The 25,271-nt window shown below is 40.3% G+C and overlaps 1 protein-coding gene across 9 annotated transcripts in view; it reads left to right on the top strand.

Moving 5' to 3' along the window:
- Nucleotides 1–25,271, top strand: part of HIVEP1 (HIVEP zinc finger 1) — a 130,838-nt gene that overhangs the window by 100,256 nt on the left and 5,311 nt on the right. For 8 of the 9 annotated variants that reach the window (XM_069809098.1, XM_069809096.1, XM_069809103.1 and 5 more), the window contains 5 exons: nt 3,455–3,588; nt 4,971–5,146; nt 7,192–7,296; nt 16,568–17,085; nt 19,932–21,676. In XM_069809098.1, the coding sequence (XP_069665199.1) occupies nt 3,455–3,588; nt 4,971–5,146; nt 7,192–7,296; nt 16,568–17,085; nt 19,932–21,107 (2,109 nt within the window). In that variant the 3' untranslated portion in view covers nt 21,108–21,676. Of the gene's footprint in view, nt 1–3,454; nt 3,589–4,970; nt 5,147–7,191; nt 7,297–16,567; nt 17,086–19,931; nt 21,677–23,883; nt 23,992–25,271 lie in introns of those variants that run through there. The other variant, XM_069809102.1, reaches the window with a different exon arrangement.

Below are 25,271 nucleotides of genomic sequence, written 5' to 3' on the forward strand. Positions count from 1 at the left end.
CATGCTGCTGCATAACTGCTACTAATCACTGTCACAGAAAAGGCAATTCTTTCAACAATAGATGCCATGGGAAATGAAGAGACATGTGAACAAAATGCAAACAATAAGGAACCCTGGGACTTTGTTTGCTCTTCACAATTCACTGCTCAGAGGCAATAGGTGAAGTTGCCACGTTCCAGTGATTCAGAGAACAAACCATAAAATGTTATTGTGAAAGAAGCTCCTGGATTGAGTACAGCACGTTAAAATGTAACAGGAGGTTCACCTGCATGGAAAGGGCTTATTTTATCTCCCTGCTGTTTTTATTTTATATTGTTCTAGTTATTATTATTTTTCACCAGTTTTCCTCACCTGAAGTCATTGGTGGTGTATCAGGAGCCCTTTCTCAAGCCCCCGCGTTGATCTTGGCTCCCCTCTCTAAAGTGAATCAGTAATGTGTGCAGTATTCCAGGGTGAAGATTTTCAGGCAAGAATAGGCTGAAGAATAATGGAAAGTTTCTCCTAACTGGAAAGCTTTCCTTTCTTGGATGATGTGCCACAACAGTCCAGCTCACCACTGGAAAGTAGTTAAATGCAGAAGATTTTTATGTGTAAACTAGTAAAAGTTTAAAGATATTAAAAACATTTTCCTCAAGTGGCCATGTGCCAATGGGAAAAATGTTTAATGAATATTCTAATCTGAAATTTATAACTTTCATGATTCAGGCTGCAAGCATGTTTTTTTTCCAAGGGATGTTGTAAAGTACCAGAAGTATCTATTGAACTGTGGTCTCTGGGCAGCCCTAAGAGCAGGTTTTTTCCAGTTTTATACCAGTAATTGAAGACAGTGGAGTTAAATTGGAGCAAAACAAGTAAAGTAGAAATGAATCATGGTCCTTGTCTCTGTGGGAGAAGAGGGAGAAGACTGTGTTAGAAACGGAAGGCATAAGTAATCATGGAGAGGAACATTTTACAGCACTGCCGTTCTTCTACCCTTTCCACTAGTACGTGTGGGGGTTGGGGGGATTTTAGGTGAGGTACGTTAAAGGATTTCCACGCAAGAAACCCGTGCTCCTTAGAGACTGGCTGCTATTTAAAATCTACAGAGGACCCAAGTCCTTTTCAGCATCAATTTGGAATTTTTCATGAAAATTAAAGACTGCTTTTTTTGTTGTCAGTGAGCATTTCTGTGACAGAAACTCAGTGTTTCTGTTAAAGCATCTCTGTGATAGCAGCATTTTGCACGTTTAAGACACTGAAACAACTGCTACAATAGCATATAACCAGTAAATTAAAGTACATCAGTGGGAGGTAAATAGTAATTTGAACACCTATGTTAGGCTATTTTATGTCTGTACATAAACAAGTGTGTTAAAAAAAGGGGGAGCAGGGGGAATCCAGAGGTATTTGGCCTTGTGTTAGTTTTTGCACTCTGGGTGCTTTTGTGGGTATACAACTTATTGTAATGCTGTTTCACTGTAGTTCGCGTAACAACGTGGGCCAAATACTTCTGGAATCTTTCTTTTTCCTTTGTCTTTTCATTCTTGAAAATTAAATCTGGAAAGAACACTTAGTATTTAGGATTGAAAGATCAGGCACTTAAAGATTGCGTTATTCCAGCTGCTGGGAGTATTTACGTGGTATTGGGTTTATTGTATCTATTCTGTATTTTCCACTACTCTTTTCTTGTTAAATTACAAATGTCACCTTGTTACTCTTTGTTTGTACTGGAAACAAAAGCAATTTGTGTGCCAGGTAGTGTATAGGAACTACAACATGGCTGAGTTGCAATTACTAGGGTAGGCTCTATTGCTGATATTTCTCATCCAGAACATCTCCTTTCGCCTTGTATGAATGCTGTTAAAACATGCAGGGTGAAATTTCTTTCTTCCTACACACAGGCAGAGTTGTCATGTGTGCTTTGGTGGAACTGCTCAGATATTTGAAAATCCAGCCCAAATCAATCAGAGGGCTGCATGAAGGCATGCGGACTGGAGTAGTACTTGCAGCCTGTGCGGATTCATAGGACTTTGAATTGAATAGGAAGATGCTTTTCCTCTGATCCGTGTTAATTGCTCATCAGCCACATTCCGCATCAGGTGGGAAGTCAAGGTGGTGGCTGAGACTGCATGGAGGACTATGGGCAGGGACCGGCTGCCAGAATTATGTCACCCTTCAATATATGTAGACCAGTGTAATTCATCAGTCATTTTAAGTCAGCCAGTGAAGTTATTCTTCTTGCCAAGAATTCGCAAGCTTACAGCATTAAATTTTATAATGAGTAGAAAACATAAGGCCAGACTTTTTTTTTTCCTCTCATCATTTTATTCACTTATCAATATGAGCAAATGTGGTAAGTGTGCCAGCTACGTGGGTAGAACAGTTTATAAATACAGCAGTAATAATTGCTGGCTAGTTGGATCATTCCTTCATTGTTGCCCATTTTATAAATATCCTAGACTTGGAAGGAGTAGATTTTAATTGGCAAATGTTAGGGGCACTCATCCTCCTTTAAGAAGAAGAAAAAAAAAAAAAAGAAAGAAAAAAAAGTTCCTTAATTAATAATCAGGGGAAATGGAGAAATGTATTTTTGTTCTGCTAGACAACTGGTACACTTTTTATTGTAATTTGGTCTGGCAGTGGGAATTAAGTGTGGAGTCCTGCTTTGGAAGTGTTCCGGAGCCTCTGTTAATAACCTCACCAAATTGGGAACGGTCAATTTCCACACCAAAACAGGTATATTTTTTTGAAAAATCCTAGCAATCAGGAATGTTACCTGTTAGTATCTTCCCTTGGTACACCTCCTCCTTCCCACCCTTCTCCTCTTTGCTGTGCCGCTGGAAAGAAGCCCCCGCCAGCCGTGGAGGCAGTGCCGGGTTGTGGCTTGGCGGGCGAGACCCGGGACCCGCACCAGGCAGCTGGAGCTGGGGATGCGCTACTGAAACCAGTCAGGACCTGAGCAGTGGGGAGAAAGCACGGATAACTGGTTGCGTGCTGAAGTTTCCCCCTTTTTGCCACGTTGCGGGGGGACAGCGTGTGATGCAGCTGCAGAGCCCCGTCTGCGTGGTCCGGTTGCTGCGTCGAGGGCAGAGGAGCGAAGCTGTAGCCGTTCAGGAAGCAGTCGGGTTCGACTGTAAGCATCTTTTCTCTGTAGAAGGCTATCTGTGAGCTAAAAAACATCACCTTCACCTTCCCAGAAGAAGAAAGAGGCATCTCCTACTGCAGATTCAAAACATTCCTGGTTTCCTACAGTGCCATAATCTCCATGTAGATTTACCAGTCCACAAATAGTCAATGCATAATAGAGAAGAAGTTTAGCAAAAGATTTTTGTTGTTTCGTGTATCTTAACATTTTTTAAAAATCAGTTACTATAATTGTGGCTTTTCTGATGCTTTTATTCATCGTAACTTACAGGTTTGAATGGCATATGAAAGATACTAATTTTAATGATATGCATATCTCATTTTCTTTCAGCGAGCATTAAACAGAAAAAAAATGGCTGCAACTGAATTCAGCAATAAGGAAAACTCTGAATCAAGCACTGAGCACGATAAAGAAAATTCCTTTATCAAAACTGAACCAAGAAGAGTTAAAATATTTGATGGAGGGCAAGTGTTGTAACTTCATATATTAGATATCGTTGGGAAGATATTTTTTCCTTGATTCTAGACTTTGCAGAGATGTTGCTTCCTGTTTGATTTATTTTAAATAACGGTTCCCATACTGTGGTCTGTGGATGTTGGTTTATGTTTCCAAGAAAAATGGAAAGTCATCAGAAGCATGGAGCCATGAGAGTTACAAGGGGGGTAATGAAATAAAGAACAGTAGGCAGTGCAATACTTCTTTTTTTTTTTCCAAAGGACAAACATTAATCAGCAGTAAAGGCAGCTAGATACAGCCATGGATGTAAATTCTTTTTCCTATATTTTTCTTACATGATAAATAATACCTATTCTGCAATAAGGTTGTATAACTGTAGCCGGAGAGGATATAGTCCAGGGGCTAAGCAGCAGACTGCAGTACAGGCTCTGTCTGGCAGTTCGCTGTGGCATACGCAGGCTGGAGAACTCCTGATTTGAGAAGTGCCATGGAAATATTTACTGAGAGCCATCGTCCATGCACTGTAATACTTTAAATCGGTTGCCTGATATGAATAACAGTTGCTGTAGCCACAGTGTTGTGCCATGTACAACATCCTTATAAAACAGATTTTTTTAGTAGAAGAGTGCCAATGACACTTCCAACCAAAAATTTTGAGCACAAATGGTGCATATTTTATTATTCTCATAATTGGTGGTGGGCTCTAGGGCTTTCCATTTACTAGTTCCCAGTTTGAATCCAGTCTAGGCCAGCAGTTAAGCCGTTACCAGCTGCCCAGGTAAAACATTGCTACGTGTCTCTGCTCAGATCCAAACATTGCAGGGAGCAGGTCAAAAAAAGCTAAGTGCAACCTTTGGCATCCTTGAGCAGAGATATGAAGGGTGTAACTGAATCTGATTTGACTTTTTCCATCTAGAGACAGTCCCAGCAGGCTGAGTCCAGAGCACATTGATAGGGATTTTTAAAGACTTTCCCATTGTCGTAACTAATGTTGTTCCTTTTCTGCATCCAACGCAGAGCCTCAAAGATGCTCTTTCAGAGCTTCCTCATGGTGCCCAAACCTGCTTCCAAGAACTGACACTTTAAAAAAGTATGTTCCTGTGTTGCAAAGAGGAAATTTGAAATCTTTAAATGCTTAGTGTCAAACGGTACCTTTATTAAAAAAGGTATGCCGTTATTCCTAAACAAGTCCGTGATTACCTAGTGAAAAATCTAGATATGAGTTTAACAAATAAATGCAAAAGTTGAGCAGAAAAAGAGCATGATTGGGTTTGTCAGTCATTCATTTTCATCTGTTATATTATTTTTAAAATTCTGGTAGATTAGGGTTTCTAACTAAAATAATTTTCCATTACAACTGATTGCCTTACTGTTATGGCACTGTTACTAGGTACAAGTCAAATGAAGACTATGTGTATGTTCGAGGGAGAGGGAGAGGGAAGTATATCTGTGAAGAATGTGGAATACGTTGCAAGAAACCCAGCATGCTGAAGAAGCATATTCGCACACATACAGATGTCCGTCCTTACCACTGCAATTACTGCAACTTTTCCTTCAAAACTAAAGGTAGGGGTACTTTTCTGTGTACATTTTTACCCTTTTTTCTTTCTACTTTAAAGTATAATTCTTTCCTTCTCACATTTGGCTGTTCATAAGCTGAAGAAGTTGCGTCTGTAAAGTTTTATTGTCTAATGCTTCAAATACTTGCAGTTTCTGATTTCCTTCTTTTCCTTTTTCTTCTTTATGTTTATTCAGATAATCACATCTTTATATGAATGAGCTGTATGGCATGTCACAGTGGGTGAGAAATTAGAGTGGAAGAGGGAAATCATATGGGAGTATGATGACAGTTAGGTGAAGACAAGTGAGCTGGTTAGCTGCTCATACTAGATGGGGATGGGAACACAGAATTTTAAGTTCTAGTGGTGACCTTTTGGAGGTATGACATTGACATATATCGTACTCATATTGGCACTCAACTAATTGCTCTAGGAAAGAAATTGGCCTTTATTAAATTACTATATTAAAATGTTTTTTATACCCTTGAAGGACAAGGTTCACTTTGCGCTTGACTTTCAAAGACCCAAAGATGAACCCCTACTTTTTAAAGCCTACTTACATCAGATGTTTAAATGCATGCTAGTTTAAGCAGGCGGTATATTAAACAGTGATAGATCCAGGACTCAAAATAAGTGAAAGAGACAAGAGAAGTTCACAGCCAAAATACTTTCACTGAAAAAATTCTAAGCGGTAAAATTTTTCTTGGCTTTGAACATCATTTAGCAATAATCCCCCCCCAGCTGTAACCTCAGAAACATTTGCATTTTTAGTGGGTTTGAGACTACTCAGCAGTTGGGTGGAAAACTTCCAAGAAATAACCCAGTGCTGAGAAAGTGGGATGGATAGTCTTTAGGTTTGTCAAAACCTCTCTCTGCATCCTGACACACTGGGTCATCACGTTGCCTTTAAGATGAAATGCCAGTGTGAACCCAAAAAATTCTGATTATGGTTTTTGCCGAGTAGGCACGCTGGCCAAGTTCAAGTAACCAAGTTCTGCCCATTTGGAATTCTCCCTAGTTTCAGTTACAGCAGACACTTGTATTCGCTCCTCTTCTGCAGTTGCTATGCCCGGCTGTTGCCATTGCTGCTGGCAGAGTCAGTCACGCAGTTGGGTGTTTGGTAAACCACCCTTCATGACAGGACAGTGCAGCCAGCAACTTCATGCAGGATGGAAAGCTGGGAAATTTGCTATTTGTGAGACAATATAGTCATATAGCTTCATAACAATTATTTCAGAATTTGGGGTGAATTACTACCTTCCTTTCAAAATAGGAGTAAAGTACTCCATAAACATAGAAGAGTCATCATTTCACCCACTGTAATTTCTCCTACTGAAATACCTGAAAGAAACAGTTTTTTGAGAGACAATAGGAAGTGTAAGTATAAAGTGAGCAGTTACTTATAATAACATACTTTGCACAAATGTCATCATTTACAGATCTCTGATCTACTTTTAACCTTTTCTTGATGATATTCACTATATTTTTTTTTCAAAGGAGAAGGGGAGAGCAGCCTGTGGGGCCTCTCAGCAGTTATGCGTTCACTTTTGAGATTCAGATCAAATATGTTCATGCTCTGATTTTGAATAAAATTAATCTGTTTGTTTTGATCAGCAGTGCAAATGATTACACTAAAAATAGAATCCATCAAATACTAAAAGAGCTGCAAGATATGAACTTTAGTTTCACGCAGTAGTTTTCTGTCAACATGACTTTGAAGGCTGAATCAGCCTTTTTTATACTTTGCCATAAACAAATGAGGGATCTTTTACACCAATGCAAAATACATCATCATCTAGGGTTTCCATCCTATTTTATCTCAATAGAGAACTTCATGAAATGTAGCCAGAGAGCTAGTAGTATTCAGGATGGTGAATCTGCTACAGCCCTTGACAGCTTGCATTGAGGGGCAAGGTTCTATCAAGTGTGAAATCAAATTATACAGGTGGTTATAAATGCAGCTGAATAAGATACAGATATTTTGAGCGTATATTTGTATACATTTGTATAGTCACAGAGCAGTTAATTTTTCTCTCTTTTTTTTTTTTTAAGGAAATTTAACAAAACATATGAAGTCAAAGGCACATAGCAAGAAATGCATGGATTTGGGAGTCTCAGTAGGCTTAATAGATGACCAGGATGGAGAAGAAGAATTTGGTAAGAAATTAAAATCTTCTTTCTTTAGTGCATTTTTGTATTTATTTTGTCATCCCAGTTTCTTACCCTTTCTTTTCCAAAGCTTTTAAATTCTTGTACAGGGAAAAGATAGAGAGATAAAAATCTTAGAAGCTAGTCCAAGGGAGCAAGAAATACTGGAAAAACTTTCACCAGAAGAAATGACAAGCATATGCTAAAGATAAATTGCTGCATAACACAAAGTGTTATGCAGTTAAACTTTATCGGTTTCACAGATAAATATGACAGGACTGAAAATACCAGAAAAACAGCTGTTTGCCTAGAAAAAAAGGTAGTCAAATGTAGTGTTTCTTTGAAAATAGTTGTGCATTAAATTGTCAAAGTTTTGAGATGCTCATTTCATAAAAACTACATCACTAACATGTCACCCAAATCACAAATATGTTGCTGAGTGCTTTGCAAGGTGGCTAAACATCTTCTAGTGTAGAGTTCTGTCCTTCTTCACAAATAATTGGACATAAATCATCAGATAGAGATCATTTAGAAATTCTGAACATCATTCATCTTGACCTGTTCTACTTCTTCATTAGTGATGAGAGTGTTATCAAAAATGAATGTATTTGCTAATAATTGGAATTCTGCACTTCCCACATCCTGCGATGGCCCCGCTGAAGAGGAGCTGAGATCGCAGACAGTCAAAGAGGGCCAGACTGGTTCGTGTGGGTTTTGCTCAGCATGATAAGAAAGATGTAGCTGCACCAGATGCAGTGAGATGGAGAACAGGATTGTGCATTAGGACTGTTTCGGATCTCAGCATGTCCAGTGCAGTGGTAGCATTTTCTCCTTCCTCCCGTTTCGCAGCAGGGACATGCATCGTGTTGCCTTGCCTTGTTGTATTTTTCTTCTTTCAGTGGAATAGTTTATTAGATCGTGGATGATATTTTGAGAAAAGAAAGCAGTGGGGATCTTTATTTAAACAGTAAAGGGCAAGAAAGATGAATGCACTTGCTCCCATATGACAACCGCTAGCAGAATAAGCGAATCAGCTTGAATCTAATTCTAAATAATGCTGGGAATATGACTCAGCTGGTATGATTCAGTAGTGCGCTAGGTACAAAGAAACCTGCATTTTCCCTTTTTTGGCATTCTTCGATATATTCCTTTTTGGTAAGCTAAAAGCATGTCCCCCTTTGTAATTTGAGGTACCAAATAAATAACGGAAGATAAGCGGCAGTACAAATTACTGTCCTTTTCTCACAGAGGAACAGTTTTTGTTAACATTTTCAGCCTTTACATGACAGAAAAATCGTCGCAACTTTGTTGCGTGTTCTGTAGCTTTTGACATTTTATTTAGTTTTATAAACTACAGCTGAACAGGTATTTCCACTTAATAGGAACTGAAGACATTTTATTGATTGATAAATCGATATTCCCAATTGCATACATTAAAAACTGCATTTATGGTTATAATATAATGGGAAATGTTTCAAATGTTAACAGAATTATCAGTAACAGCTGGTAGAAGTAAGCCATTTCAGACATTTGTTGAAAGATTGTTTTTCTTTGGCTCTAAGACTGTTTAGTTGAGAGAGAGAGACTCTCTTCTTACATACCACGTACAGGTGTCTGTAAACATAGTATAAATATATTATATATTCCCTCAAATACATTCTTTGTTTCAGCACAGTAATTACTTAATAAAATAAATACTCTATTTTGGGAAAAAAGCAAGACAAACATTCAAGAGGATTCACTACATAATCCATGAAATTCTTCCAGAAATTTTGAGACCGCAATGTTTTGGCGTTTTTTTATTTTATTTTTCAGAATAGAGAAGGTAGCACTTCTTTCTTTAACTAAGAACCCCAAACCAAAAAACAACTCAGTGATAAAATCCCTACCTTTTCTAAAAGATCTGGCTCAGGTACCCATAGCAAAACCAGCTGTGCATCACAAAGCTCAGCACAAAAGTCCCATCCAAGAAGCAGAGTAATGAAGCCCATGATAAACACGCGTTTGCTGCAGCCAAACCAGTCAAGCCTCTGCAGTTGCTTCATAATACAGGGCATTTACAATTATCCATGTAAATTCAGTGAGCAACTGTACACTTTAAAAGTGTGATTTCATCTCTCAGCTCACCTGGCCACACTTGAAGGTAGTTCTCATGATAATTCAGAAACTTGCTTGTTGGCCCATTTTTAAGGCAAAGAGTCAGCAAGGAAAAAAAAGTGTGAAGTATTTGCATACATGCCCTCTCCTAAATCCTGTACATGCTGATTTTTTTGGCTACGTTTGAATGTGATTGAATATTTTTTTTTTTTTTTTTGAGGTGTCTAGGCAGTCTGGGTTACCAAAGTGATTTCAACCACCTCTTCGCTGCCCTTTCCCCAGGGCAGCGCAGCAGTGCTCACATTTGGGGCCAGCACCGCTCGTGCCAGGTCTGGGCTCTAGGGACAGCCCTGCCGGCAGTCTGTCACTCACAGAGGAAAACGTGATGGGCCTTGGGTGCTGAGCTGCACTTGTGGCATCACATCTTTGGCCCTTTCACCCCTCCTCCTTCTGACGTGTGCTGCTGGCAGGTTTGTGTCACGTATTGTTTTGGTGCTTTAAAAAACGACGTCTTTAAGCACATATATTTTTTACTTCAGGAGTTGCGTGGTTGTTAAAAATGATCTCTCTCTTAGACAGGGGTCTGCCCGGCCCCATCTCTTTCCTCACTTGGAAGGCAATGTGAGAGGCTGTAGAGGAAGGTGCAGAGGATCTGATAAGAAATAATTATGACCTCAGAAAAAAAACTTCTTCTTACTGTAGGCCGTGTGAGGTTGGCCTCTTTCCTGACCCATAGAATGTCTGTCTGTCTGTCTGTCTCTTATCTAATTTGTCATCCGAACATTTGGAATACTGATTATTCTTATGGCAATAAAAAGGTCTGCGCCTTTGTTTAGAATAACTAAGCTGTATGTCTTCCACCACACTTTGAATTAGAGAATTAGCCAGAAATTTAACAAAGCTTTTTATTTACTAAGGAATTTGCTGGTTCTGTTTTTATGTAGTTTTTTTAAAGCATAGGCAATCACGATTATTTGAATATATAATTTTTTTTTAGATTCATATGAGAAATCAGCTTTCACCTGATAGCAGTACAGATTAATAGTGCATGCAGATTGAATAAGGAATGCAAACTGTTCTCAATCCTGAACGCAGGCACGCATGCGCACGCACACACAGAGAGCTTGTTTTTCCAGTAATCTGAGAAGCAGAAATCTTGTTGTGCTGTAACGTCTAGGGAAAAAAAGAAAGAGATGCACTCTAGCTGTCTGAAACTATATGTGATCAGAGCTTTTAACATAGCATTCTTTGTATTTGGACTTGTCATCATTTGGGTATTAGTAAATACTTTCTGGCCTGGCTTTTTGTATTCAAAACCATTCCCTCATCCATTTATCTTTCATCTTCTGCTCTTCGGAATGCTCTTATCACCAAAATACAGGGTTAAAATGTAAGGAATGTTAATATCTGAATTAAATTGTCAGACGAGGTGAACTGTTTAGTGTGACAGACTGCAACTGGGGATATCCTCTTTGGCCACGTTGACCCAACATTTTTAAGACTGCTGTGCAGTCTTAAAAACAACAATAATTTGTCTTCAAATTAAAACAGTTACAAACTTTAAAGCTGTAATATTTCATATGTAAGCTAATGTATGAGTGGTACGGTATGTCTGAGTAAACTTGCACAAGATAGTTATTTAATAATGAAGTCGGTAGATGGGCAGAACTTATTTAAATTGTCTCAGTGGAGAAATTTTATTCCAAAATATTCATTACTTTACCAGTGAAAATACCTAATTGTAAGTTTCAGATATGTATTTTTATATACATACACACACATATATATATTAAAAAAAAACTTTCATTTTCTGCAGTATTAAATAAAGCCTTCTAAAGATACAATGGCTCTAAGTTAATTAGCTATATATTACTTATAGTAGATCTTAAGTGAGTTTCCATGGCTCTTCATTAGCTTAATCATGACTCAGTCTGTGTTTTCACTGCACCTACATTTAAGGAGTGAAAATAAATTAAAATCCTGCAATAATATCCTCCTTTTGCAAATAGAATGGAAGGCTGGTTCTGTATAGCTTACAAGAAAGATTTTTTTAAATTTTTTTTTTTTTAATATCAGTATCTAGTCTTCAACTAGATGTACATTAAGCATGGTGGAGCCCTACACCTATAGCTTAGGAATAGACTACCTAGTGCTAGGGTTGGTTTACAATATACAGGTTACTCAGAAAGGCTTAGATGTAAATAACCTCTTTAAACAGAGGTTACTCTTACTTTTTTGGTTAGTTTTACTTTGTTACTTTCCATACTCTTAGGAATGAAAGTCAAAAGCCCACAGTTTGGTTGGGTTGGGCTTTTGGGGGGTTTTGGGCGTTGGGGGGTGGGTTTTGACACATTTCTGAGGAGCACTGGCTATTACCAGTCTGAATTTAACCCAGTAGATGTCACTGTGGGTCCTGGTTGATGGTGATGAGCAGTGGACAGTAGCTGAAGCAAGACTGAAATCAGTCAAGTGAAGCCTGTGAACAAACTTAGGGAGACAGGAAGACAGCAAGTTTGGCTACAGATGCTAGTGCTATTTCACAGTACTTTGTTTTACCCTCTTTATAATTTGTTTGCATGGTTGTGGAACAGTCTGTTACAAGACTAATGCAATGGGTGAAAGGCGAGTGAGTCTAAGCTTGTAATTGTTTAGAAAAATAGGAGAGTGCATTGATGACATACAGACCTTACTTTCAAGTTTATGATAATATGATGACATACTAAAAAATATTTCTGCCTTTATTGCCATAGTATATATTTTTCCTTGAGTTTGATGAGGAATATATGATACGGAACAGATGCTTGATTTTTAAATGCTTTTATGTAGATATTAATCCATAACTGAAGATACTTAACGCAATTTGAGGTGACAAACACTGCTTTGTATTGCTCAGGTGCTAAAAGCCAATGAATTTAGTAAATTTAAATTTAGATGGGAATAGATAGTGAACAGACAGGCAGATACTTAGTAAGCTATGTCTTTAATCTGTGTAAGTAGAGCTAATAGCAATCCTATAGTTATCTACATAACTGTCCATTTGCTTGGGAATGTGTAAAACTTCAGCAGTCTGGACTTATATTTTCAGTTCCTTCTCGTCTTTCTGACAGTGAAAGAAAGAAGATTAACATTTTGCTCTTTATGTGAAAATCTGCCTAAATGTGATTAAGTTATGACCAAATATGACTATTATAAGCCATTGAACTTTATCATTAGATTTGGTGCAGAAATTGCTAAGTCTGTAGCAGGGCCTGATAAGTCAGGTCATGTGATGGACTAATTGATGATAATATCGCAGTTAAAATTAAAAGCTGTTAAGTTGAGATTCTGAAGAACCTTTCTTTTAGTACTTTGCAGTATGAAGATAATTATATGGCCATTGTTAAAACCATATACAGTAAGGATTCTTCTAGGAGAAACTTTTAAAATGAAGAACTTTAAAGTACATAGAGAGACCTATTTCAGTTACCTAATCCATAGCATCACAACTGGAAAAAGCAGTTCATGGGCTTATCAGCCCCAGGCGCTTCACTAATGGACATATTAGGATGCTGATAAGTCCAGCTAATGCTATTGTGCTGAAGAACTTGAAGCTTTTTCTTTCCCCACTTTGAGCCAAAATGTCAGTATAACAGAGCCTTAGCCAACAAGCTCATCAACACCACAAACACAATACAGAGCTGATTAACTAAATGAGGACCGACAACAAAATAAATGAAGGACTAAGATGATTTTTGCCCATGATTTGTGTACACTTACTTCAATACCTAGGATTAAAAACTGAATTTTATTAAATATATCTGCCATGTGAGCAAAATCCCCAATCAGTAGTTGTGTCCACGTTTCTATTATACCTTTATTTCCAGCTGTTCCTAATTTTTGCAGAGTTCATGTCCGTAGCCAAAAGTTCCTCTCTTCTGTGAAGTTGAGAAAGAAGAAAGAGTCTTGCTAAGGGTTTAAAAGAAAAGATTGCAGCAGTTGACAGAGGTTGAGAGACATTCCCTAGTCTTCCAGAAACACTGATTCTAAAAAATTGAGGCAGTCTTGAACAGTCTTTCTGTTAAAATGGTGAGAGTTACAAATTTGAAAGAGAAGTAGCTTTCATAAAGACTTCACTTAATAGTGTGAAACTTTCTTCCTGTTTTCTTTTTTTAAAAAAAACAACTGTGAACTTTCATGCCAAAAGCCATTTCCCCATATGCTAGTGGCCTTTAAATTTATGACACATCCTTCATTCTAGAATATCCCACACTGCTTGACAACCTTATACAAAGTGAAACAGAGAAGTCATTTTGTTCCCTTTGGAAATTGAGTCAGTTCTAGTTATATATATCAGCTACATAAGCATATGGTTATAATTGTGCATAGTTTAAGATAGGAAGCGAAGAATTAATTTTTCCCCAATTAAAACTGCAAGGGAACTTTAGTAGGCAGCGCACCATTACTAAAATGGATCGGGGCCAATACTACTTGGTTAACAAGACAGTGCTTGGAAAAGAGCCTTTCCCCGCAAGGAGCGGTCACAGCCTCAGCTCGATGCCTCATTCAGAGAAGAGCCATAACCTGCCCGGGTCTTCCACCGCTTAAAACTCCAGTATCAGGTCCTCTCACAACTCCACTGATTTACAGCAATGCTTAACGGGATCACTAATTACAAAAGCTTGGGCACCTCTTGTTTCAGCAAACATACAGGTGGGTATAAAAGCCAGAGCAGAGCGTTCCTTTGTGCATTGCCAGAGCTAGCAAGTCAGGAATGGGTGTTTTTTTTCATCTGATGTTGCGAAGCGGTGTGGGAGTAAGGGAACCACATTCATCGCCGTCACCTCGCCCACACTGCAGGCTCTGGCTCCAGGTAACCACGCTTAAATAGAAGCTGGCCAATGGGTGGAGGTAAACAGGGAAACAATAGAGGGAAATGATATCCCACCGAGTCCTGCATGTAAGGAATCTATGTCCCACACATGGGTCCCCTTTCCCTTTCCACGGTTTTATTCTGGAAAGATGAGACGTACACAGAAAATTTCTACGTAAGCAGCGTTTGCTAGTAAATCCTGTAGTGTTTTTCAATGTTGATTTGAAAAAAGATAGTTTCTTATTATAAATCAGGGCATTGTTTGAGCATATGTTTTCCTTGCTTTACAAATGTGACAAGTCAGTCTAATCACTTCAGGTAGTTTCTCTTGCCAGTGGAGACAGTCATTCGTGATTGACATCAACTTTCATAGAAAATGTGATTCGTGTGGAGAGAGGGAGAATAAAAGAAAAGAAACAGTAGGATTTCCCAGAGAATAGTTATGTCGTGTTGGTAAATAGACCAAAATTAAGAGGGAGTACAGACTGAAACCCGAGACTTTGCAATGCCCCATGCGTTATTTAAAGAGTTGCAGGAAACGCATGGGTCACCCTTTAGATGTAAAACATGGAGAAGTCTTCAAGATCTGTTACAGAGGCATTGGGGGAAGTTATTTCCATTCAGAAATCAAACATATGTAGAGGTTCTAACATTTCAGATGTGTTTGCTTTGCAAATTAATGATGAAGAAACACTGTTTGTGTGAAGAAGAGAAATGGCAGAAGTATAGAGGAAAATAAATGTTGAATAAGTCCATGTGGTTTTGTTAATAATATTTTTAACAATCCGACTTGCCATATTTTTGGAATGGACCTTACTGAATTAATTTTTCCACTAAAATGTATTTTCTTTTTTGAACAGCTTTGTCTGTAGATGAGAATTATAAGTGAAGACTATTTAAAATTCTAAAAAATATTTTTGTTAGCATCGTTCCAATGACCTGGAGGATTTGGGCTATTTTTAATAACATTTCAGTTTCATGCCTGCTGTAGTAAATGTAGAAAATCTATAGTTTCCATATTTAGTTAATGTACAAATTACTGTGTAGGCAAAGAGGGGCAAAGTCATTATAGAGGGATTTTTTCAAAGCAGCTATTAGTCTCATTCCTAATTGCATTGCTCATTTGAAACCATAAAGGCTTATAATGGTGGGTAACTTATTGAGAGGTAGCTCAATTAAACTCATTTATTTTACCTGGAGTTCAAGGTGCTTATTTTGGTTTTAGTAACGTAGCAGCCTCAAGTATTGGTAGTACCTTCAAATTCTTTTAAGGGTCTGATTTTTTTCAGAATCGTTCATTTTGATGGTAAGTTGCTTTGTAGATTTCTAGAGCAGGATCTCTGAGATTTTAACTAACCAGCCATCATTGCTTTTGCAGAGCCAAATGATTTTTATGCTGATATTTTTTTTGGACAGCTCAGCAGACAGACCTTTAATCGAATATAAAATATTAGTGCATTCAAAGCATTTTGTCTTTTATAAAATATGATCCCAGACAGTCTGGCTTGGAATCTGATACAGCAGATGGGATTTTCTGTCCTTTACGAAAGATGATTCTTTCTTTCCAAGTTACGATATAAAAGAAGGTGAAAAGCTGCAGTAGAGCTGTATTTTGTAGAGAAGTTTACCACTAGACAGCAGTTTGGCTTTATGACTTGAAGTCAGGAGGGCTTCTTAATGTGAGCAGTGTAGGTAAGTTTTGAAAGGATTAGGGCTTTCTTGCCTCCTAGGACATAGTGGGTGATTTGTTAATACACCTTTCAAAACATTAGCAAAGTGAAGAAATCTGGTAAGGTCTAATTTTGGTCTCTTTTGCCTGTTAACGAGACAGATTCCTGACTAACAGCCTCCAGTCTTTCTGTTTGCATCCTTCAAAAACCTTTGCAGCAGTGATTCATTTAGGTACAAGGACACCCACTTATGAGTCAGAACCAGCTAGAGAATATCCCACCGCTAAGGTTGGCAGACCAGCTTCGTATGTCGTCACTGGGAACTTAATGAACCGGGAATCTGCTCACATCTCCCCAAGCGAAAGAGTGAAGGGTGACTTTGAGCAAATGGTTATAAATGGCTTAAAAGAAAACAGCCATATCCAGAAGGTTAAAAACAACACGGAAGCAGAAGATGAAAGATTATGTAGCTATATAATTAAATACGTACACTGGAAATAAGAACAAAAATGAAAATCTTCCCTGTTGCTTTGATGCAGTGGGATGTGACTGAAAAACGCACGCGCCATGTGATTTTTTTGGTGTTTCTAATTACTCCCTCCCACCTCCTTTCCAATCAGTCCAGGACCTTCATTGGCTTACCTTCTAATTCCCACTTTTGCAGGTGAGAAGCAAAGATTTGGCTATGACCGGTCAGGATATGATGTGGAGGAGTCTGATGGTGCAGATGAAGATGAAAATGACAATGAAGATGATGATGAAGACAGCCAGGCTGAGTCAGTCCTATCCACAACCCCCTCGGTGACGGCCAGCCCCCAGCATCACCCCTCTCGACACAGCCTGCAGGATGCCACCAGCACTGATGAAGACATCAGGCTTCCAGACTGTTTTGCTGGGGTTCACACGGACTCTATGGACGGTCTGCCAAAAGCACTGCTGACGAAGATGACTGTCCTTAGCGCGGTGCAGTCAGTTAGCAGGACCTCCAGGTCACCAGCAGAATTCACCCATCAGGAAGCACATGAGGATAAAGCCCAGGAGAGAGGAGCGGGTCCTCGCAGTGCTAGTGCGGCACCGGCGGACGTCCCTCCTACATCTCCAGGTCGCCAGATGTCTGTGGATTACCCCGATGCAGAAGCAGCCTTGGGCCACCCCTTAATATCAACTGCAGCTCTTACAAAGGTAGGAGTTATCTGACTCTGGGGGAGAGAGTGGGACTTTAAATCCTCCTTTTAAAGATCTTTCTGGAAATTTTTCAAAGTTCAAAATGTTCGCCCTTTCCTTCATTCTTCGAGTTGTTGGCCGATGCATCTTTAAGAGGGTTGAAAATAATCCTAGCACAAATGTGTAGGACTCTAGAAACAACAATGTTGTAGGAACACTGCTTTTCAAATTCTTAGTTTTTATTGTATTCTCCCTGAAAGGATTAATCGTAACATGGTCGTTTAGGCTGAAGTTTGGAGCTAGTAGATTGTATTTCAAATAAGAAGGGATATAACAGAAATGTAAAATGAACATATGGTGGTGGTTATGAAGTTTTCAGAGGAAAGTGATAGAATTCAGAAGTCATTTCACTCTGAAATATGACGATAGAATCATTGGTAATTCCCAAGGGAAGTTAATCTAGTCCCAAAGGTTTTTGCCTTATCACTGTAAAAAAATTGTGCAATTGCTTATCTCTCCTCCAAATATGCTTAATAATAGAATTAGAAAGAATACCAGATGTTCCAGTGAAACTAGGAGATTGCCCTTGCACAATAACAAAAGGAGAGACAAGCGCACAACAGAGACCTGAGTTCCCAGTGCTCTCATTTTTCCTCCAAGCTGAAAGAACATTTTGATCAGAAAAGGATCAATTTTGCCCATGCCTATTCTAAACACATGGCTCTTCAGAGCAGTGTGCAAAAAGATGAGGTCAGTCTGTGTGCAAGGCTGCAGGAGCGTTCAGTAATTTTGGCGACTGTTGTCTTTAAAATTGCTGAGGAAATCACAGAGAGGAACTGCCAGGTGTTAAGCCTTTTACAATTCAGCAATATTTTAATGGACTGTAATGGGGACGGTACAAGTCACAGACGTGATTGACCATAAGGATATCTCTTGAAAGTTTTGAATTCTTACTGCAGACCATGAAGGCATTAGAGCTTTCCCGAATAATGCTCTGAAAACTGTGATGCAAAATGTAGTTTAAATAAAGGAGTAATTACTGCCTTCTCTGTGATGAATGCAGTTTTTACAAATAGTATATGCATGCAGTTATACAAAAAATAAGCAGCTGGAAATTTTCAAAATCTTAAGCAGTAAGTAAAAATTTCATTCTAGTTTAAGTACTTACTGGCTTGTTTTTTCTTTGAAAATCTGTACTGCTGGATTGATTTTTTTACAAAATTTAAGATAGTGAACCATTGGCAAGGAGAAACAGTAAAAATTATTGCTGCATTTCCTTGTTTGACACAGGTTCATTCCTGCTTATGAGAACTGTGAGTCCATGTGGCAAATGTAAATTGGAGCGATTTTGTAGTATGACATAGAATAAAATGTAGTGGTCTCTGATCACTGTATATACCTGCCACAAAAGGGGTAGGATCTTAATATTTGGATTTGGGGTTTCAGTTGTTGCCAGTAGATACCAGAAAGACATTTGACTGAGTTTACTCCCTCATCACACAGAACCACTGAAGCCTCAAGAAAATATTCACACAATTAAAAATGTTGAAAGGTCCTCATTAATATAGCTCTAATGATTGTCTACATTAATATATTAAAAAAAAAAAAAAAAAGGCACGTTAAGTCAAACAAGGCAGTAATTCTTTCCAGACTACCTCCTCCTTTCCCAGATCAAAAGAAGTGGCAGCTGTGTGTCTGATGGTTAATCTACAGTTTGTTCCTATTGTGAATAGTTTGGATCCCACTTCTTGCAATCGAGAGAAGGGATCGAGACAGCTCAGGAAGGCTGTTGTATATTCCTTCGAAAGCATCCATATCAGTTTATCAGGATTTCTTGAGAGGTGTCAGACAGGACTTAATTCTGAGAAAGATGTTGGCTTCCTTCTCACACCCTTCTTCCCATTTAGACTGATCGGCACTGCATAGTCAGTAAATCATATTGTCCTTTAACCAATACATTTCTTACCAGCAGTTTTCAAAAGCATTTCTGTTTGTGTTTCAGTTTTGTGTCTACTGTAGAGATTTCTTAAGTTTGGTCAAAACCACAGAATTACTAGGACTATATAAACTAAATAAGGTTGCACCACTCTTTATATGTTATGAATATGCCTAAAATGAAAAGATACTGCGAGATTGCAATTGCAGTTTAAGACTTCTCGTTTTAGGAATTTTTAGGAAAGGAGTTGCCGGCCTTGGTTGGTAGCACAGGCTATATGAGAAGAAAAGGGAACATATAAATATGATTATTGGTCCAGGTTTAGGCACCAAATCACAGCGAGCTGAGGCAACAGTGGGATGTGAGTTCTATGTCTCACTCCAGTATCTGCCTGTCACCTCCGCTTCTGTGGGTGCTGTAGTTGTCATCCATCTCTTGTCGTTGCTTATCGCCCATCTTCCGCGTTAGAAGCGCCTACGGACAAACATGCCGTGATGCTGCCTCTGCCTGCCAGAGGCTGTAACGGCTCCACTAGAGGAACCCGGTGCATCAAAAAAGCCAGGTTGTGCTCATTCACCCTTCTCGCCTGAGGTGATTTCCACAGAAAACAGTTCTCCAAAGCCTTCTCACTCCTTAAAAAACACATACAAAGGATATTCAGCAATGTTTTCAAGTCCTAGCGTTCAAGAGAAATTAGCCGGGGTAATTAGGAGAGGAAAATTCAATTAGTGGGCGAGGAAGGAGTTGGAAAAAGAAAGGAAGGAAATTAGTTCATTGTTCAAGCTGGGCAGTATATACTGTGAACCAGTTTGTTGTTGTTTTTTCTTAAAAGGGAGTGTGGGAAGCGCTCCCGGCTACCTCGCGTTTTCGTTTCACTTGAGGGTAGCGGTGGCCGCCGCATTAACACGCCTGTGTTGTTCTCTCCCAGAGCACGCCCTCCGTCAGCTCTCCCTCCTCGCTGGTGGACAGCAGCATGCCGACCGCGGCGCCGTCGCCCTATGCCGAAATCCCAGAGGAGAAGCCGGCCGGGTGCCCGCAGCACGCCGCCGAGCTGAGGGCTCCCCAGACTCACCTCTTCAGCCACCTCCCCCTGCACTCGCAGCGGCAAGCCAAGGCGCCCTACGGCACGGTGCCGGTCGGGGGGATTCAGGTGGTCCCCGCCGGCCTGGCCGCCTACTCCGCCTTCGTCCCCATCCAGGCGGGGCCGGTGCAGCTCACCATCCCTGCCGTCGGCGTGATTCACAGAACTACCAGCGCCCTCGGCGAGGCGGGCGGCGCGGCCGCCGGCACCGCCGCCAATCCCGTGGGAGTCGCCGAGGTGAACAGCGTCGTGCCGTGCATTCCCATCGGCCAGGTGAGCGTGCCGGGCATCCCGGGTCTCGGCACGCCCGGCCTGCAGCCCCTGCCGCCGCTGGGCGTGGAGACGGTGAACATCTTGGGCCTGGCAAACACGAACATCGCCCCGCAGATGCGCCCTTCGGGAATTACCCTCAACGCCGTGGGCCTCCAGGTTCTGACCGCCGGCGCGGCCCCGCAGGGCAACCCCAGCCCGCAGGCCCACCTTCCCGGCTTGCAGATCCTGAACATCGCCCTGCCGACCCTCATCCCCTCCGTCGGCCCCGCCGGCGCCGAGGGGCAAGGAGCCCCCGAGGCACCCGCCTCGGGCGGCAAGGCCTGCGAGTCCCAGCCGGAGCCGGCTCCCGGCGGCTTCCCGGCGGCCGAGGCCGGCCAGGCCGGCGGGGCCGCTTCTCCTCAGGCGGCGGCCGGCGGCCAGCGGTACGGCGGGAAGAGCCGTCCCGAGCCCGCCCCGCCGAGCGACTACGAGCGACCCGACGGTCCGGGGAAAGCGGATCCCGAAAAGACTGACCTCACGAACCCCGCCAAGCCAAAGCGCGACGTCCCTTCCCTCCAGGCGAAGAGGGCCGCCCCGGCGGAGCCCCGCTCCAAGGCGAATCCCGACGCGTTAACCAAGTCCCCGGTCCACCGAACTGTCTCCCCGGACAGACAGGTACACAGGCCAGCCGCCTTGCCCCGGCGGCAAAACACGGTGCAGTTTAGCGATGGCAGCAGTGACGATGAGGATAGACTTGTAATAGCAACCTAGTTTTTGTTTTTCGTTGTGTTTTTATTTTGGGGGGGGCTTTTTTTATAACACTTACAGGTTTCTTTGCAAACCTCCCTTTCCTTAAAGCACATTTTTCTGACACAAACCCATTACTAATCTTCGTGCAATCATGAACTCTTGACCAATAATTGTTGTTTCTTGTCAGCTCCAGCCATTTTTGTACATGTTGTATAGACGATTGTGCCTTTTTGGAGTTTTATGTTTAGAAACCTGTACAGATTGTTGAATATATATATATAAAATATATATATATAAAATATGTATATTAAAACCAGGTAGTTGCTTGTGTTTAGTAAGTAAACATCCTATGTCAGATAAATAAAGGATTAAATTATATGTTGCACTGTTAAATGTAAATTTTTATGGCTGTGGGACAAAGTTTCTGTGTACAGATCTAGTATGTAAAACTCCATATTTATTGTATCCATATTAGTCTTGGAAAAGGGTCTGTCCATCTTTCTTGTGTAAGACGGTAGCTTTACACTTAAAAGAGAAATACAGTATCTGTGTTATGAAATATTACAGTAAAATTTTGTTTACTGACTTTACCATTGCTTATGTTGTGCCTTCTTGATGCAGCCCAGTAGTTGGAGAGGCGCTTGGCTCGCTCCTTTTAGTACCCTTCCAGCTGCGTTCAGCTCGAAAGGATCCGGTGGTGGTGTATGCCCCCGTGGTTTCACCTGCCACGAGAGAGAGAGTACACTCTTCGGGCTTACTTGGAGCAAAACCTTCCATTTCAAAACATCCAGGATGGCAAAATGGGGAGGGAGTCCTTCAGCTTTCTGTAGAGCGAGCATCCATCCACCTCGTGTTTTTAACACTTCCTAACTAAAATTTGAAGACTTCCCTGAGGGAAAATAGCAAAAGGGTCAAGATGAAATATTTTTTTATTTGTAATCTGGAACTATAAAACCACTTTTTATTGACATTAAAATGTTACACAAGAAAAGAATAATTCTTTGTGTGTTCTTAATCGCAAAATCCACCATACAGTTGGTGAAAATGCCACTACTGTAAAGAGGATTTGGCATTGCCAATTAACATCAACTTCTTAGGAGGCTGCATTTCAGGTCATCTTCGTTTACAGGTAGACAACGCCAATTTCTCCTTAAATATGGCTTTGTCTTATTCATGCAGGGAAAAACAAGGGACTAGAGGTCTTACAGGTACAATTAATGTGCCCTTACATCAACAAACTCATCATTAATGGGCATACAAGACATGTATGGATCCCAGAATAATGAAGTTTAATAAAATTCTGTTTGCAGATGGTGAAAACAATTTAAAGTCACCAATACATTTTTAAGGTGTTCAACTTCTGCAGGAGACAAGTCTCACATGTTACAGGCCTAAACATTCCTCAAAGTTTCAAATTGGCCCGGGATTTGTGCTGTAATTTTTAAATAGAGTTGGTTTTCTGCTGTGTCCTTATATCACATTCTTACAGAAGTTTATAAAACCATTTTAACAACCAAATTCCAGTAGAAATCTGGAAGATGTAAATTAAAAGCATGATCACCTTCATGGAAATAACAAGGATAAGCACATACAAAACAACTGGAAGAAAAGGGTGGGAAGCAAATCTTGGGAAAAAAATCAGGAGTGAACCTGAATGTAAGCTGGGCTGCGTTGTTCACAGATTAACTCCTGTACCCAGTTTAAAGAAGTAATTCATACCTTGTACTGCTTGTATTCAAGAACAGCACTATCCTAGATCCATTTTTAACTTTAACATCGGCTTTTGTACTATACTCACATTGTACTCATTACCTTATTCCATTACAGTGTGTTGTAAAACTGTAGGCGATGTTGAGTGAGCTTTATTAACTTTCAGAAGGAGCACTTCAGTACCAGAAAATCATTTATATTACTGTGATTATCAGCCAATTGTACTAATCCAGCAATTAGAAATACACGTACTAGAAAGGAGAAATTACTCTCAGCTCAGACATGAATGTTGGTATAATTCCTTACTGTGCAGAGCCTCACTGAGGGTCCAAGCACCTGAACCACGAAGCACTCTCAACTCACATTGAACTTAATGAGAGTTAAGAGTACGCGGCACCGCACAGCATCAGACTTGAAATTTGTGAGTGTCTTATGTGCAACCACTGTGTAAAATGTCACTGTGCGTTTGTATGTTCTTTTTATAAACATGTAGTGATGTCAATGTGTCTTACACCATTATCATGTATACCAAACGTGAAATTATCTGAACCAGCCAAAGTTAAAAAAAAACCAAACGTTGCCACATTACATATGCTTTGAGAGCCTGAAACTTTTGCTAGTAGAATCAGGTGAAGGTTTGTAGTTAATGAACTCAAGAAACTTTGCATCAATTTTAGCTTCTTTAAAATGGACACTTACACTTCCTAGTAAACTTGAACTATGCTAATTAATTTGAGCATATTTGTCTGCAGCATGACAAAAAAAAAGATGACTGGATCAAATAGGTTTACAGCAAAGTAAAACTATCTCCAAAATTCTGAATGCCATCACAAGCATTGCCATTTTGCTGAGTTTTATAAGGAAGCAGTAGGTAAGAAATTGCTGTTCTACATGCCCTGAAGTCCTGATTTTACTAACCCATTTAGAAACTCCAGAGATTTACTGTATACACATCTTAAATGTTTTACTTGACTAGCAATTCCTGGTGTGCTCGTGTTCTAAGGATTAATTCCAGGAAGTCACTAATTTAACAGAAAATTCAACCTGATGAATCAGGCGATCTACATGTGTCTCTTTTCTATTCTAGGTGTTTTGAAGACATCAAGGTCAAGACACAGAAGCAGTATCTTGAAGAATAAGAATGACAAGGCAACAGATATGTCATAAAGAGGAATGTTAAGGCGTGTGTCATTTGGTAAGTTAATAGCAGGACAATAGAGAGAAAGGACCAAGAGAATGGGTACTGATAGATACTGAGCAATCATCACACTTAGCCAGGCAAAGCAGATGAGCCATATTTGAAGCAGCATATCCACTAATAATGAAAAGGTGAGCGGGTAGTTGCAGATACAGCTAACCTTGTTCAAATGGAGCAGGGAGGAAATCACACTTTTCTAGAAGATAGACATTTGTGGTCCTGAACATTATACTGTTTCCCTTCCCTCTAGCATGTTTCCAAATGGATATTCCTTGAGGTGCGTCTACAACTTGTGCAACAGGAAAAAAACCAACAAAGTAGGAGTGTGACCAGACCTGAGAGAAGGTTAAACTCCATACCTCTCCTCTGTTAATGTCTAGCAGTTTCATTTGAATGAGTGTAACCAACATCATATGTCAACCATATGTCAGCATACATGGGTGGCCTGCATTGGCACAAGCCTGTGACTACTGTGTTGGTGCATTATGTTTTCTCTCTGAGTTAATTCCTTCTATTTTAAATTGTGTGGTATCTTTATTCTCTTGTCCAGAGTCATTAGTGAGGGGGAAATTGCACTCCCCTTGCCACAAGGATCCTTCTGTTAGTCAGTAGCATCTCAGAGATTTGCCAGTGGAGGATTACGCTGCTCTTCAGATGGTGTAAATTATCACAGCTGAATTGGAGTAAATAGCACTGGTGCTGTTTACTCAGGGATCAATTTTTAACAGCTCTGTCAGACACCCTCTGGCAAATCCAGCACAGCTGTTTAAACATTAAAAGGCCAGGGCAAGTGTTGCTTCTCAGGGCACCCGGGCACAGTCTGGCATCTTCACAAAACCTATTCTCAGCAAGAGGGTGCAAGCAGGTGCTAGCTAAAGGCTGGGTACAAATACAGCTACAGTAAGGACATGGCATGGCCAACTTCGGTGAGAACCATGCAGAGGCTTCCCCGTTATCTGCTAAAAGCCCTCACTAGAAAAAGAATCAACCTGTAGCATGTAGTTCTTTCAACTCGGACTTCAATTGATTTCTCATTGAAATACGTGATGCTTGCTGGTGATGTGTGTACCTGATTTTGAAGGCAGCATGTTCCCCTGCTGTCCATATAACAATATTAGTTTTGGAATGTGGACTCTATTAAATGTGTCTTCATTCCCCATTTGGGCTTTAATAAGCTACAGCGTGACCTACCTGTCACTTCTTGGAACAAGACCTAAACCAGAGACAGCCACTTTTGCTCAAACTGGCCTCAGATCTCTTGATCTGTAGCGTTACAT

This window comes from Haliaeetus albicilla, chromosome 21 (genome assembly GCF_947461875.1).
Source record: "Haliaeetus albicilla chromosome 21, bHalAlb1.1, whole genome shotgun sequence".
Taxonomy (NCBI): Eukaryota; Metazoa; Chordata; class Aves; order Accipitriformes; family Accipitridae; genus Haliaeetus; species Haliaeetus albicilla.